The 16,867-nt window shown below is 33.3% G+C and overlaps 1 protein-coding gene across 3 annotated transcripts; it reads right to left on the bottom strand.

Moving 5' to 3' along the window:
- Positions 1 to 6,400: 6,400 nt before the first annotated feature.
- On the bottom strand, positions 6,401 to 12,229 carry LOC145689074 (uncharacterized). 3 transcript variants are annotated; one of them, XR_014132083.1, is made up of 2 exons: positions 9,983 to 10,025; positions 6,401 to 7,152 (listed from the first exon to the last, which is right to left on the bottom strand). XR_014132083.1 is itself a non-coding variant. In XM_081763202.1 (2 exons), the coding sequence occupies exons 1-2, from the start codon at positions 12,067 to 12,069 to the stop codon at positions 7,142 to 7,144; spliced, it is 600 nt and encodes a 199-aa protein (XP_081619328.1). In that variant the 5' UTR covers positions 12,070 to 12,229; the 3' UTR covers positions 6,401 to 7,141. The 3 variants fall into 3 exon arrangements, 2 of the variants coding, with proteins under 2 accessions (XP_081619328.1, XP_081619327.1); XM_081763202.1 differs by lacking the exon at positions 9,983 to 10,025 and adding an exon at positions 11,481 to 12,229; XM_081763201.1 differs by lacking the exons at positions 6,401 to 7,152; positions 9,983 to 10,025 and adding exons at positions 10,053 to 10,186; positions 11,481 to 12,229.
- Between the last annotated feature and the right edge of the window lie 4,638 nt (positions 12,230 to 16,867).

Here is a 16,867-nt window from a genome sequence, read left to right as displayed (position 1 = left end):
TTCATCTCTTCTTACTTCCACAATGTGTAAAGGTGGTTTATCATCAATGTATACAACTAAAAAGCATTTGTCTAATTTGGTAATATTTAACTGGCCCTGAATTTGGTAGTAGTAGTCGCTGTTAGTATTTAGTCCTATAGTTCCGTCTGGAATGGCTCTAAGAAAAAATGCCCCTGTCTTTTTCTTTCTCTTCAGTGACATCCTTATTTCTGAGTGAAGGAACACACTTTACTTCCACTAACGCATTATCTACTACATATCCTGAAATATGATTAGAAGATAATTAATTGATAGACAAGAATGAAAATATATATATATATATTTTTTAAATATAATAATCTGTCTGTCCCTTTTCCAAAAGGAAGTGGTTTGGTTTCGTTCAGATTCAGTCCTCTAATTATAGCACACTTAACAAACAGCACTTATTAGACTTAAACACTTATTATATTATATCAACAAAGAAGTTGAAAAATATATCTTACCATCTGGACTAGTAGCTATACTTAGAATCAATATATAATCCTCATTTCTCTACTGTCACATTCTTCTCCTCCGCAAACTTTCGTGGAGCAACATCTTCATGATTTCTTCCGTATTCTATTGATGGTGTCGATAAATTTCTCTTGTGTAAAATGTCTTACACCAACACATGGCACGAAGTGTGATCTTTACATTTCACAACTTTATGGAAGATGGATGGCGTTAGACGGTTGCGGCGATGTTCTTCATAAGTCGAATTTCCATGCTGTCCGCGGGAGGATACTTCAATTAAAGTTCTTTCATCTGAACTGACCTAATACGAAAAATAATGTAAAGCATTCTTGAAACAGGACAGGGTGAACTGAAATTTGTAAGCACAAATAGCTACTTTTCCTACAAACATTAAAAGGAATGTTCATTAAACATATCCTTCAAAATTATCTTTGTCGAGGTATATGTTTGCGAAATATGTAAAAACGAAGTTTCAAGACAACCTGGAATCGTAGAGTTGAAACATATTTTATAATTACATGAATCCACAGAACTGATAGCCTCCCAGAAATTCTCGTAATTTTCTCTACTTACTCAATGTGTATACATCCACACATAAATTATAAGAATTTTAAAAGAATTTAGCTTGATTTCAATTAGTGGAACATGACATATCAATTCTGAGATTCATGATCGTCCCTGAAAAAGAAGAAACAAGTGAGTATCGTTCCACAGTGTGAAACTACGGTAGACTTCCAAACTATACAAATTACATAGTAAAACTGAAAATAGTAGAGACCGGACATAGTTAATTTCTACCACTTCTGGTTCAAATAGAAGATTGTCGAAGGAGATTGTACCTATTCTTGGAACGATGAATCGATTCTTAGAAACCTCTTGTCGATACCTCTAACCGTTTTTGAGTTATGACAAATACTATTGAAACCGGAAGTGGCCGATTTGTATAGCTTCCGGTTTAACTTGAAGATTGGTGAAGGAGATAGGACATATTCTTAGGATGCTGAATCGATTTCTGAAAACTGCTTGTCGATAACTCACAGTTTTATATCAATGAAAATCAATATTGAAACCGGAAGTAGTAGTGAATTTCTACCACTTCCGGTTTAGTGGAAATACAGAAGTCGAAGTGTTTTTGTTTCCTTTACACCTTGAATCGATTTCTGGGAACCAATTGACGCTAGCTATTATCGTTTCTGGGTTATGACTATTACTGTTGAAACAGGAAGTGGTAAAAATCGACCACTTCCGGATTAAGTAGGAGGTTGTTGAAGGAGATGGAATCTGTTCATGGGATGCTGAATCGATTTCCGAAAACCACTTATCGATAGATTTTACCGCTTAAATTGTATGAAAATAGCTCTTACCGTTTTTGCTATGATACCTGTTGACAGGCAGACATATAGACAGACGGACGGACACAGCCATTCTAAAGGACTTCAATTTCTTATGCATAACATAGTTTGGAAGTCTAAAATTAATCCAGAAGTTTCAGAGGCATCACTGTGATACAATGATAGCTACGTGATATATATAGAGACGTGCAGATGGACGGGGGTCTTTGGGTTCATACCCAACCAATCCCAGAAAAATTCTGAGCAAATGAAAAAAAAATACTCCTATGGAAAAATAAATAGCAAATTCCACGTTTTAGAAGTTGAAAAAGTCGGATCCCACTGAGAAATGATTTTTTTCTTCTATTATACCACTTTTGTGATACAATTATCATCAGAGCTGGTAACTGCGCGTCAAAAGTTTTTTTTTTTTTTTTTTTTGTGAATCACGTTTTCGGACGTTCAAAATGCTCAGCAATTACACTTTTTTTTAGTTTCTACCAGGAACGAAGCCAGAGTTCTGATTTGGGTGGGGGGCATATATACTAAACTAGTAGTATAATTAGCAAACTAGTATTTATGTACTAGTTTAAATATTTGGAAGGCAAGTTAAGATTTGGACCCGTGCTCCCCCTAGCTACATCCTTGGTTTCTACACAACTTTTTTCCGCTAGAAAGTACCCAAGTGAATTAAATAGCTGCATAAATTGTTTGCTATAGTACAACATGTGCAGAAATGTGCAGACGAAATTTTTGTTTGTACACAATTAGGGCAGTAGCGTCATTTAGGAGGGGCAGAGAGGGGCATTTGCCCCCCCCCGAGATTGAGATGTATTTAGATTTTATCAATAGAATAGTAGTAAATCAGTGAAAAACGCGAAATTTTACTTATATCGAGTGGTTTTGGCCCCCGCAAGCAAAATCAGAAATGACGCTCCTGAATTAGGGGCGCCGACAGAACTAAAACAAAGTTGGGGCCCTCCAAATGGTAGCCCGCCTACATGTACAATTCAATCATATATTGTCGTATTCGTTTGTACATCGTTTGTACAGAAATGTGGAGGCGAAATTTTCGTTTGTACACAATTAAGAGCGCCGCCAGAATGAAAACTATCCGGGGACTCTTTAAATGGTAGAAACATTAAAAAAAATGTGTCACATTCTTTGGAGTATTTACTAACAAGACTTTGTACCCGCTATTGTGTCGATTGGTATGTTCACACTATCGTGTGATTCACTAAATGGATCTTATTTTAACGATGGTGGAATCTAAAGTTTTTTCTTTTCATATTTATATTTATTCTTACAATCATTATTTGTGAATTAGTTTATCACTCCTCAGCTCTTATTATTAAACTTATTCATTATTTCTTACGTGAGCTGAATCCTTATGAGAAAAAATGCAATTTTTAATTTCTAACTTGAGCAGAAACCTCTATCCTCATCTCGTACAGGAAATTGGTAATTTTAAGATATTACAAATTCACCAAGTAGACTTTTAAAGAGAAAATTATAAGACAGTGTCTTGTTTTATTTGAACATCTTGATTAAACTCATTTTGCAAAAACTATAGAATGCATGGTGAAGTATTTTGGTGCATTCAGCATTCTGATTTACGAGTACGGTTGCCAACTGGCCGGTATTTCACCCGCCTAGCCGGGAATATTGCTGTGATTTTGATTAAGGGCGTTGGCACTCTACTCAGAATTACTAAAGAACGCAATTTAACGAAATGGTTTGAGTATATAACATTATAGCAATATATTTAGTAGCAGTAATGATAAATTTTATGTTTATATAATCAATATGCGCTTATATAATTAATTAAAGTTTGTTCTAATATAGTGAAATAATTAATAAAAATTTCGTTCCGAAATTTGAATATGTTATTCCCTTATTATTATTGATTAGAATCAAATGGTATTAAATTTTTCTTGAATCTTGATTTGTTTTTAATTATCTTAAGAACTAGATTTTGGAATGCTAAATTCCACTAAACTGCACACCACAGCGCAAATCCATTTTTTGATTACTTATATTTGTCGAAAGACGCCAGCGATCTTCAACATCTATATATCATTCTAAACACTGAAATGTCTTCTTCCTTTCGATATTATACATCATCATGTATTACCAACGTACTTTATGTATTTCGAGAATAAATGCGCAAAGTGTTAACATTTTAAAAGAAACATCTGTACGCTAGCGCCACTCGCATTTTCGACGGGATGTTCTACAACTACAAGGTCCTATTATCACCTATTTCGCAGTGTAGCTAACAAGTTGAGGGTGTTACCAATCAGGCATGAGCTAATATACTGCAAATACATAATGGCTCGTAAATGACCTTTATCAAAAAACAGAAAAAGAAATAAGCGCTCAAAATCTGCTCGAGGCGCCGCTAAACGTCGCAAAACTGAAATTGTTGTTTCTGTTGATGATTCTTCTCCATGTTATCAAGAACAAGGAACTGCTGAAGATTCAAGACAGCATGATGAAAGGTAAGATTATGTGTATATATATAAGCTTCGTGTTACTGGATTATGTTAGTAGATAACTCTTTATATTCGTTTCACTTATTATTTAATGTACGTATATTTACATTATTTTTGTCTCTCTTGTTTTTTAATTATGTTTTGTTTTCGTTGTTTAGCATCTGTTCTCAGTACCTACCAGTTTCTATATACAATCTGTAATATATTGACTCACTATTTAGACTGGGACGGAATATTGTACTACATTTAATACTCTCTCACTGCAAACCAAACAAGGGTACCAGTGTATTGTAAGTTATTTCAATAAATTAGAGTGCTAAGAACAGTGGCTCGCAAGGATAACCGTGAACCGTAAGTCATACCAGGGGGGTCTATGGTTTATCTTCGAAATCTTGGTTTACGTAGGTACAATATTTGTCAATTGGGATCGGACAGTAAGCAAGATATAAATAATGTTGACGATTAAATAATATAATAATATTCATATGTGAGAATCATTTTCGTTCTGAAATATTCCATGGTACGTATAAAATTTGTGTGTGTCATTTTGTTCGATCTTTAGCACAATATAATAATAATTTAATGTTAATGGACTATAGATTATGTGGAATTAATTATGATGATGATACATATCATGACAAAGAGCGATGTATACGAATATGATGTTGATTAAAGAGAAGCAGAACGATTATAATTACTAGACACTTGGTCCTCAAACATATTTGTCAAATAAAATATTTACTTTTGCAAAACTGAGATAGGCAGCTTCAGAACTGCGTAAACTGACGAGCAACTAGTTATATAATGCAGTATAAGTGTATGGATATTGTTCATGGGTGAGCAACTTGACACTATCACTCCTCTCCCTAATTTATTTTTAGTATAGAAGAACTCTTTCGAAAATAATAATTTTAACAACTAACCTAAACTAACGGTTTGAGGTGAAAAATCTTAAAATCGGACGGGTAAGTGTGAAGTTGTCTCGCCCCTTATTCCATTAGTTTGCATAATTAAAAGTATGTTTATTAGAAGCAAACAGCAATACAGCCGCAAGTGCCCCTTACAAGAAAGAAAATAAATACATAGGGCGCATGCAAATAGGATAACATAATACAACTGATTGTACAAAAATGAATAAAAAAGAAAATATTTATTGAAAACAAAACATAAAACATGCAGTATCTGTTACAAACTGGAAATAAAAAAAAAACAGTAATGAAAAAAGAAGCATGATTAACATGCATATATATAAAAAAGGTATAGCATATAGGATTATACAAAGTAAAATTCAAAATTGGATTATTATTAACCATGTAGTTTGTAACGTGCGTTTATAAAAAAGATAAAGAATTGAAAAAGTAATATCGCACCGTCACTGGTCAGGGTCACAATACGCCACCCCCAAATATTATAGTAGAGAGTAATCAGCATAAAAATTAAAGAGAGTATATAAACATGTATAAGCACTCAGCTTTTAATTTACGCTATTAATCTGCATAGACGATATCAAGTTAGTTAATTTCAACTTCTCAATTCCACGTACCAAAAATAGTAAAGAGTGTTCAAATATCCATAATCAATTAGGTTGAATAACAAGTTTCTGAATTTAATGTAAATAATTATTATTTTCGAATTGAACAAGAAATTGGTACAACAACTTTCAAAAAATGTAACATTCAATAATGGTTCCAGTAGTCAACTACCTCAAGAGCTCAAACTATAATTCATGAAATTTCAAGTATTAATAATTATAACAATTTCTAATATTAATTTTAGGCTCATGAAATATCGAAATTTTGAAATATATATATTAAATTTTAAGACAAAAGCTGAATTTACCAGTTGAGTGTTAAGCAATTTAACCTACAGGTTACAGTTGTCAAATTAATAGAATAACGGTCAATTACAGGTTCTAAAGATATAATTAACTCCAAATAGCAAAATCATGGAACAAACTCACCCAATTTTAGATGTTTAACTCAAAGTTATATTCCGGAAATCACAATAATTAGTCGTTAATATCAGATGAATATTATACACCATTATTATAACTTTAACAACACTTGGTCAAAAGGTCCGACCAGTTTCAATTTTCCCTGAATTCTGACGTAAACCGTATCTATAGAATTTCACGTTCAAAACTCTCACTAGATGGCATAGTTACCAATATATCAGTGTTACCAACACTTGAAGATTATAACTTTTGTTTGACTTTTTTTTTTTTTTTAACATACAACATCGAGAGGCCCCCATAAAATAAAAGTAGTACTTTTATTTTATAAATTATTTTGATTATAGCAGTCTTGTGTCAATTTGGTTAGAACATCAACACCTACTCCACCACCAACTACTAATACCAGACTCATTCTCTCATGCACCACCAAATAAAAGTAAAAACTAAAAGCAAAAAAAAATATTTTCCCCAAAATCTCATTCAATTAGCATGCATCCATCTGACTCGCCCGACCTAGCATATCCCCGTATTAGTAATATAAGGTCATGAGTAAATAATCGAAAATAATTTATAATAACAATTCCAATAAGATCGAAATACTGATTTCCACAATTAATATTTCCAATTTTAAATAATTTCCATTATTAGGAGACCTTCAATATAATTATAATTATTAATTTCCTGAAGTAGTAACAGAATTTTATATTAGAAATGAAAACAATGACTTACATCACAGCAGCTCGGGTAGTTTCAGAACAACATCAAAATGAATTATTTTTACCAGGACAACAAAACTTGCGTACAGCAAACAGGTTACAATCCAAATTGAATACACGAAGTACAAAGTGAAAAGGACAGTCACACGACATTCATTCCAGGCCTGGAATACAAAAAATATATTAACATCACATTCATACAATATTTAAAATATATGCTGACCAAGTTGTTTATTTGTGTAATTCTATCTTTAATTTAATTTACTTAATTCAAGATTCTGACTAGAAACAGTTGATCCACAGAAATGAAATTTACAGTTGGTTTGATCTTAATTATTAACAGATAATCTAGGTTCACGATAAATTTTTGTCATTGAAACGTGTACTTTTCTTACATCATTAGGATTCTCAATTGATCTAACTTGTAATGTATTTTTTGTAAGTAATCTCAAAATCTGGAATGGGCCAAGCCACCTAGGACATAATGATTTAGTCACCTTATCAGCTAGACTAGATTTAAATTGGGACTTTATTAAAACCTTATCATTAACTTGATATGTCACAGGAGATCTTTTCCTGTCATATTCTCTCTTCTTACGGTGCCACGCTTTTTCCAAATTCTCTAAAGCTGTTACCCATAAATTTTTGTCCTTTTGTCTGATTTCATAGTTATCAATTTCCCATTTCACATCTAGAGGATCACATACATTATAATTATACACTAGCTCCATTGGTGAACATTTTGATTCAGTATGTTCTGCTGAGTTTATAGAAAATTCAATTTCATGGATACCCTGATCCCACTTAGTTTGTTTATTCCGGAAATAAATTTTCAGACAATCCTTCAAAACACGCAAATAACGCTCCGATGCGTTCGAAGCAGCGTGGTACGGAGATATACAAATATCCCTAATTCCTTGTCCGTACAGAAAATCTTTAAATAAAGATGAAACAAAGAGACTTGAATTATCATGGGAAACCGAATGGGGAAATCCGAATCGGCACATAATTTTATACAGCTTATCTCGTACCGTTTTAGCATTTAAAGTTCTAAAAGGCTCTAACCACATAAATTTAGTACAAGAATCTACAACAATGAGACAGTATTTGCCAGATTTTGATTCACATAGTGGCCCACATACATCAAAATACCATAGGGCGTTCGGAATTTTTTCATATTGAGAAATGAGTTGTCCCATAGGCTGTCTATTAGTACTTTTATTTATTTGGCATTCCTTGCACCGTGAAACATAATCCCTAATGTCCCTAATTATTCCATTCCACGTGTATCTTGCACATATTTTAGAGATACTTCTCTGCGTTCCAGCATGAGCACCCGGTAATATATTATTATGATAATAATCAAGTATAGATGTTATCAAACTCTTAGGAATACAAATCTTAAAGGGATTTTTAATAGCTTTCGTCTTTTTACATAATATCCCTTTTACCAATTTATATCCATCTACGTTTACATTATTTTCTAATTGTTCAATTATTTTCATCAACTCTTCATCCCTTCTTTTGTGTGTAAACACAGCCTGAGACGCAAATGGCATTAACCACAAGTTAATTTTACACATATTTGTTACCTCATCTTTCCAAGTAGGTTCTAAATCAACTGACTCGAACATCTGCGTGTCATGGACCCTGGAAATAAAATCTGAAGGCGTGTTTAACACACTAGGTACATGTTTGACTTCAAAATCAAACCCTAACAGCCGATATAATAAGCTTCCATAGTTCTTTACTTTCTTTAAATTTCGTATGGCATATGCTAATCCTTGGTGATCAACTCGTACCTCGAATTTATTATGTAAATATGTTTTAAAACGTTCCATACATTCAACCAAGGCCATTAATTCCAATAAATATATAGGCTTATTTAAATCATAAAGACGAAGTTTTCGACTAAAATAAGCAATAGGCCGTAACACCCCATTACTATCATATTCTTCGAGACATCCCCCTAAGGATTTTGTTGATGCATCTGAACTAATTACAAACTTACCATTTAAATTAGGTAAACATAATACAATATGAGTCTCGAATAATTCTTTTAATTTATCAAGTGCCGCTTGCTGCTCAGGACCCCATACAAACTCAACTTTTGCTGACCTTAATCGGTTAATGGGTTCCAGAACTTCCTGAAAATGTGGAATAAATTTGGAATAATACTGTAAAAACGCTGTTAAAGCTAATAAACCTCTTCGATTTTTGGGAGGAGGCAAATTTTTAATAATTTCAAGTCTAGAGGGATCTAGATACAAATCATTTCCGTCAATAATATATCCAAGGTACGATACCTTAGTCTGAAATAAGGTTGACTTACTTAAAGATAACGTTATCCCTGCTTCTCTGAATTTCTGCAATACCAATTCTAATACACGCTTATGTTCATCTATAGTATCTTGAAAAATTATTATATCATCGAAGAACCACTCAATTCCTAAATGTTTTATTGGATACAATATTTCTGTCATAATTTTTGATAACATATGGGAACCTGCTGCCAAACCAAATGGCAAAACACGCCACTGAAACAGCCCCCTATGAGTCATGAAAGCAGTGTATTTGCTAGAATTTTCAGTGAGAGGAATTTGTAGATACGCCCTCCGGACATCAAGATTTGATCTTATTTTACCTTTAGATATCTCAGCCAATATATCCTCCATCCTAGGAGTATATTGAGGATTTAAATATAACCGGGAATTTAAATCCTGATAATTTACTATTAATCTTTTGTCCCCCGATTTATTATTAACCAAAAAACTTGGAAAACACCATTCACTATCTGATTTTTCAATCACGCCCTCTTTTAACAATTCATCTAGAATAATATCCATATGCTTCTGATCTTGTTTGCTTAATGGATACGCCTTTTTCCTAATTGGTGTTTCATTATTAACACGTATTTGATATTCTACACCTTTCACCTTCCCTATTTTCTTACAAAACACGTCAGAATAATTATTAACAAGTTCATCTACATACCCTTGCAATGTATTGTCTTGTTCCAATAATACTGGATCTACCATAAGAGGATTTGTACAGCCATTCTCCCCAAGACCGCTCTGCAGTAAAGAATTTGGTACTTTTCCTTCCGTACAGTTGGCAACTCTGCTACTCATTGGGCCACTCACATTGGATGTTGATTCTCCAATAAACCATCTGGACAAGGACCCCTTCGGAAATTGGCTGGAAAAACCAAAACAATCACCAGCATCATCGTTGTCTTTCCTTGGATAAGTAGGAGAAATTTCTGACCCCCCACCTCTCATTGAATCTACCGGCGAATATGTTATAGGCGCAAATTGTCCTTCTAATTTCAACCACAGTTTGTTAGCAACCAAATCCAAGTTTGCCTGAATTTGCTTAAGTTCCCTTATGCCCACAATAAAAACTGGACTCAAATTAGGCACAAGAAAAAACTTCAAATTATAGACCCTTCTACGGAAAGTTATAGGTAACACCACATATGAATTTAATGTCAATGTTTTATTATCCACACCAACACCAGTAAAAGTTTCACTTTTCACAGTTATAGGTTTTGTTATGCATAAGTTCCAACGTTCAAATTGCTCTTTATTTACCATTGAAATAGTACTGCAGCTATCTAAACCACCGTAATATTTTTGTCCCATAACAAAAGCCTGAACAAAAACAGCAACGATATGTTTTTGACGTAAAGAGGTATCTGGATACTGTTTATTAATTTCAGAACTTGAAGGTTTCATAAATTCCTCAACACTTGAATCACACCGGGATTTCACCTTCGTGCGCCCCATACATATCATATTACGTTGTTTTTCCGTGTTATGCTCAGACATAAATTGCCCCTTTTTTGAAGTTTTTATTTTGGTAGAACAGTTTATAGTAGAAGTTCCTTCCCCACGACCACTATTAACAGAACCAGTTTCACACATCAGATCACTATTAGTAGGACGGGAATGATTTGAGGAATGTACATTACGAGTAGAGGAGCGATGCCGATCACTCACGCCCATGTTTGTTTTCACGCCAACTGTCCGCCTTACATTACAATATTTATACGAATGCGCACCACCACAAACATAGCACTGTAACTGCCTCTTTTCTTTAACATTCGAAGTGGATGTCAGTCCTTTATAAACCAACAAATCGTTTTTGTAAAGTCCATATTGATTTACTGCACTCAATAATGTTTGCCAACTTTCCGGTTCTTTATCGCGAAATAGATCGTACCTAAGTTGCGGATTTAAACCATAATAAACTTGCCGAAGAATAGCTATATTATCCATTGCACATTTACCCTCCAGCAACTCATAACAAAGTCGTATTTCCCTAATATATTCAGAAGCACTTTCATTAGGATATTGTAGCCGATCAATAAACTTATTTCGTAATTCTCGTTTACCCACCACCGAAACCATGTCATTAAGTATATGAACACAAACAACCAACCAATCGTTTGTTGTTGTAAACTCACTTATCAACTTCGAATGCAACTTACCCGAAGTCCGAGATAGAGCAGAAAAATATAAGGCCTCGTCGGGATATAACTCAGTGGATTTAATATAATATATTGCCTTCAAAAATTTAAATAATTCTTCATAACGTGAACCATCACACTGTGGAATACTTTTTATTGCTTCTAAAAAGCTAACATTTGCAGCTGACTGAGTCACCTTTGAAAGACTTGTACGTAAAGTTAATCCAGCACAACCAGCTGGTGGAACAAAAGCACCTTTGCTTTCTTTTTCTTCGTGAATATCGAGGAACGGGTTTGAGTATTCGCCCTGAACACCTGTTTGCACAGGTAACTGACCTTGACCAACCAAATGGTTATCAACGACACGTAATCTATTGGCATTATCAGTCAAGGACGAATGTCTTTCTCTTCGTATTTCTTGATACGAAGTCGAAGATAAAAATGGGTTTGTGCTATGTAAGGTAGCGTTTATGGAAACATTTCCTCTATTTTCAAGAAATGATAAATCCCAATCAAGGGGATTATAAGGTTCCACTATCCCTCCATCGCCATTTGGGAAAGAATTTAAATGTAATTGCTGCCTAATCGGATAATCTCGGTTAACCTGCATTCTTACAATTTAGATAATATAATAAGTTACAACAAACAACTTTATGCCAAAATGAATCGCTTTTGATTAGTAATATTTCTAGTCAAAACCTATAAATCTAATATGGTGAGTCGTAGTTCCACACTGATACTCCCTACTTAGATAATCCTACCATTCACAATTTCAAACATATCAAATAATTAACTACAACCATAGACAAAATTTTAATTTTCAACAAATGCAACTTTTTGGCATTCAGAGAATTCAGGGAAAATCATGTGTAACGTGCGTTTATAAAAAAGATAAAGAATTGAAAAAGTAATATCGCACCGTCACTGGTCAGGGTCACAATACGCCACCCCCAAATATTATAGTAGAGAGTAATCAGCATAAAAATTAAAGAGAGTATATAAACATGTATAAGCACTCAGCTTTTAATTTACGCTATTAATCTGCATAGACGATATCAAGTTAGTTAATTTCAACTTCTCAATTCCACGTACCAAAAATAGTAAAGAGTGTTCAAATATCCATAATCAATTAGGTTGAATAACAAGTTTCTGAATTTAATGTAAATAATTATTATTTTCGAATTGAACAAGAAATTGGTACAACAACTTTCAAAAAATGTAACATTCAATAATGGTTCCAGTAGTCAACTACCTCAAGAGCTCAAACTATAATTCATGAAATTTCAAGTATTAATAATTATAACAATTTCTAATATTAATTTTAGGCTCATGAAATATCGAAATTTTGAAATATATATATTAAATTTTAAGACAAAAGCTGAATTTACCAGTTGAGTGTTAAGCAATTTAACCTACAGGTTACAGTTGTCAAATTAATAGAATAACGGTCAATTACAGGTTCTAAAGATATAATTAACTCCAAATAGCAAAATCATGGAACAAACTCACCCAATTTTAGATGTTTAACTCAAAGTTATATTCCGGAAATCACAATAATTAGTCGTTAATATCAGATGAATATTATACACCATTATTATAACTTTAACAACACTTGGTCAAAAGGTCCGACCAGTTTCAATTTTCCCTGAATTCTGACGTAAACCGTATCTATAGAATTTCACGTTCAAAACTCTCACTAGATGGCATAGTTACCAATATATCAGTGTTACCAACACTTGAAGATTATAACTTTTGTTTGACTTTTTTTTTTTTTTTTAACATACAACAAGTTGTAGCTGTTTACAAAATAATAAAAGAAAAAATAAAAATACACTTTGTAGCTGTTAATACAATATGAAAATAAATATTTCTAAATTAAACGCTTTGGTAAAATACATAGATTAACAAAGCTAATAATAATAATAATGACGAAAAAATAAGCATAAAAATCATATGACACAAATACAAAATCCATGATCAAGTTTCTTTATTATTATTATTTGATATAATATACGTAGTAAAGAAGGAATTAAACATAGAAGAAAAGAAAAGATGATAGGGAAATGAAAACGAGAAAACAAAAAAAAAAATAGTTACAAAAATAAATAAAAGAATATTTCAAATGGCACCTACAAACTTACTGAATGACATCCAGAAATACAAAAAATACGAAACGTGTGTATCTGTTCATAATTAAAAAATTCTTACAATTAGGCTTTAAAAAAAATACAATATATATATATATATATATATATATATATATATAACAAATCCATACAATATTTAAAAGAATACAAAACCGAATTAACCCTTTCACAGAGGAAGTCGACTTTTGTCGACAGAACCAAATTTCCTTAACATGCGAATGTCGACTATAGTCGACGTGTTAAAATTTGTTTGTCCGTATCTTGGCTTTGTCGAGAGTAGTCCCCAAGGTTGTACCGTTCATTTTTGTTTGTGTTCTATTGTTTTCGATAAACAATAGAAATTACACAGAAATCCTTTGGCGACTACAATCGACAAACCCAAGATACAGACAAATTTTAACACGTCGACTATAATCGACATTCGCAGGTTAGGGAATTTTTTTTCCGTCGCCTTCCACAGTGAAAGGGTTAAGAAAATTAGTTGCAAGCCTAAAGACGTTAAGACATTTCATAATTTATTTAAAAAACTAAAAAATAATTCGCGCACCTTCTTGAATTTCTTATGAAACAAATCTAGAACTGGATAAAAGTTATTAGCTGTTTCTATACTTTTATATATAGAAGACCTAGTTAGATATTTACTAGTAAACGGAACAAATTTCCTAATATTTCTGTGAGCAGGACCGCTCACAGGGGGGATGTATGGCGCAAGCTGCGCCATTGAGAAAAATTTTGGGGGGATTTTACTCTACTTTCGAACTAGCAATTTTACTGTCGGAATAGCATTAAAACATGATTTTGAGAAGCTAATTTTCAAAAATTTTCCGGGGTAAACCCCCGTACCCCCTGCTTCGATACTCGATGAATGAAGTACCGCGAAAGTAGCCGTATGAAAGGAAAGGTTGGTTCGTTTTAAGAGAGAAGGGCCGTCCACAGGTTTGTTGAATATGTCTGGTTTTCCATACCTAACAATATTATACCAGATACTTCTGTCATTACCAGCAACGAGTTGCTCAGCAGAGAGGATTATGAGTAAAGTAAAGATTGTAAAAAATATACTAAGAAGCAGCATGGAAGATGTATGGCTCTCCGACATGCTTGTCCTTTCTTCCGAAAAAGACTTTTTAGAATGCATTCCCAACAGCGATATTATAGACAAATTTGCTTTGTCGAGTGAGGAAAGAAAAAAAATACTACTCTATAAAGGATATCAGGGGTAGGTTAATGTCACCACCACGACCAGTAATAATTTAATTTAACAAAATCATTCTGTAAAAAAACAAGTATGAGCGGCCTCAAAAAGAAGTGAAATCACAAAAATGAGCGCCAAGTTCTGGTGAACAACAGTTATAAACACTCAAGGAATCACTTTAAAATTTAGATTTGAAATTTGCCTATGTTGTCTGTTGAAAATTATAAAGTAGTTTGACATAATTGTGAGCTAGTGGTAACCATACAGACAACAACCAAGTTTCAAATCTAAATTTGAAGTGAGCCAGTAAGTGTTTGTAACTGTTGTCCACCAGAACTTGGCGCCTATTTTTGTGATTTCAATTCTTTTTAAGGCCACTCGTACTTGGCTCTTTTACAGGAATGTTTTTTGTTGGATATCACATCTTTTTGTAGGCTAATTTCGAGGATAACATTTTCTTTTGGTATCAAACTCAATAACTTGTAACTTGCGTCTTACTTTTCATGTACAAGGCAATTATATCAATATTTTGTAAAGAAAAAAATAATACTACTAATTGTAAAAAAATACCTGTGCCATACACAGTGTGTAGAAGTTTTTATACCCTTCCATATCCTTATAGAACATATATAGTATTGTACACTACCGACACTACTAATGAAAGTAATGCCATTTTTATAATTACTACTACCCCTACTACTACTACAAGCATTTTATAATACTACTACAGGAAATAAAAACAACAACAAAAATAACAATTACTAGTACTATAAAAACTACTGCTACACTGGGCAATTGTTTTTAGAGGACTTGAGTTTTAAGGAGGGAAGAGATTATTAGTTTTGGGGGGAGTGCGCCATCAGATTTGGGGGGGATGGGCACCCCTGTCTATGAGAAATTTTTAAAGAAAAAATTCTCCAGAACAAAATCTCCATGGAGAATTACATGAATATAATAATAATAATAATAATAATAATAATAATAATAATAATAATAATAATAATAATAATAATAATAATAATAATCTCATCTATCAGTTATGAGTACATCCTATCTCGCAAAACGGTGGGGCAAGCAGATGAACCAAGAATTTCTCTGCTTTGCACATCACGTGACTGACTAGCTTCGGGTTAGGATTCCAAGAATTGAGAAGAAACAAGCAAACGAGGGAATCTGATAACACTTTTTTTTTATTTGTGTTTCACAGAGGGTTTTCACATTGGAATTGGCATGTCATTTCTACTCCCCCTCCTGCCGGATTGGTTTTCCTCATTCTTGCTCCGCCAAAATGTTTCTAAGTATTGACTCAGCCGCGGGCATTTCAGGTGCCATAGTAGGGTATTTGTTTCGCTTTCTTTCTTTCTTTCAAGGCATGCTAAAAACGCCAGAGTCACCACGAAAAGTAGTGCATTTCATATATTGTAGCTACAAATGAGTGTATTCTCCATGTTAGCATGCGTCTCTATCCTCTCATCTGGTTTATAGTTTTAGTCGTCTTGATCCACCATTTTATTTTCAACATCGACCAAGTGTTCACATCGGGAATCATATTCGCAAGACCCCGCATCGTAGGCTATGACGAATGATTTTTTTTCCTAAAATTTATTTACATGTTGTACTATAGCAAGCAATTTATGCAGCTATTTAATTCACTTTGGTACTTTCTAGCGGAAAAAAAGTTGTGAAGAAGCCAAGGATGTAGCTAGGGGGAACACGGGGTCCAAATCTTGACTTGCCTTCCAAATATTTAAACTAGTACATAAATACTAGTTTGCTAATTATACTACTAGTTTAGTATATATGCTCCCAACCCAAATCAGAACTCTGGCTTCGTTCCTGGTAGAAACTAAAAAAATGTAATTGTTGAGCATTTTGAACGTCCGAAAACGTGATTCACAAAAAAAAAAAACTTTTGACGCGCAGTTACCAGCTCTGATGATAATTGTATCACAAAAGTGGTATAATAGAAGACAAAATTCATTTCTCAGTGGGATCCAACTTTTCCAACTTCTAAAACGTGGAATTTGCTATTTATTTTTCCATAGGAGTATTTTTTTTTTCATTTGCTC

Source organism: Thermobia domestica, chromosome 7 (assembly GCF_964235325.1).
Source record: "Thermobia domestica chromosome 7, izTheDome1.hap1.1, whole genome shotgun sequence".
NCBI lineage: Eukaryota > Metazoa > Arthropoda > Insecta > Zygentoma > Lepismatidae > Thermobia > Thermobia domestica.
Note: the sequence above shows the minus strand (reverse complement) of the source record. Positions and strands in the feature narration are given on the sequence as shown.

Coding starts and splice junctions, on each gene's coding strand:
- LOC145689074 (XM_081763201.1), bottom strand. CDS start 12,069: ATGCAGGTTAACCGAGATTATCCGATTAGGCAGCAATTACATTTAAAT. Junction 10,187..11,480: donor TGCTCTATCTCGGACTTCGG/GTAAGTTGCATT, acceptor TGGTTTTTCCAG/CCAATTTCCGAAGGGGTCCT.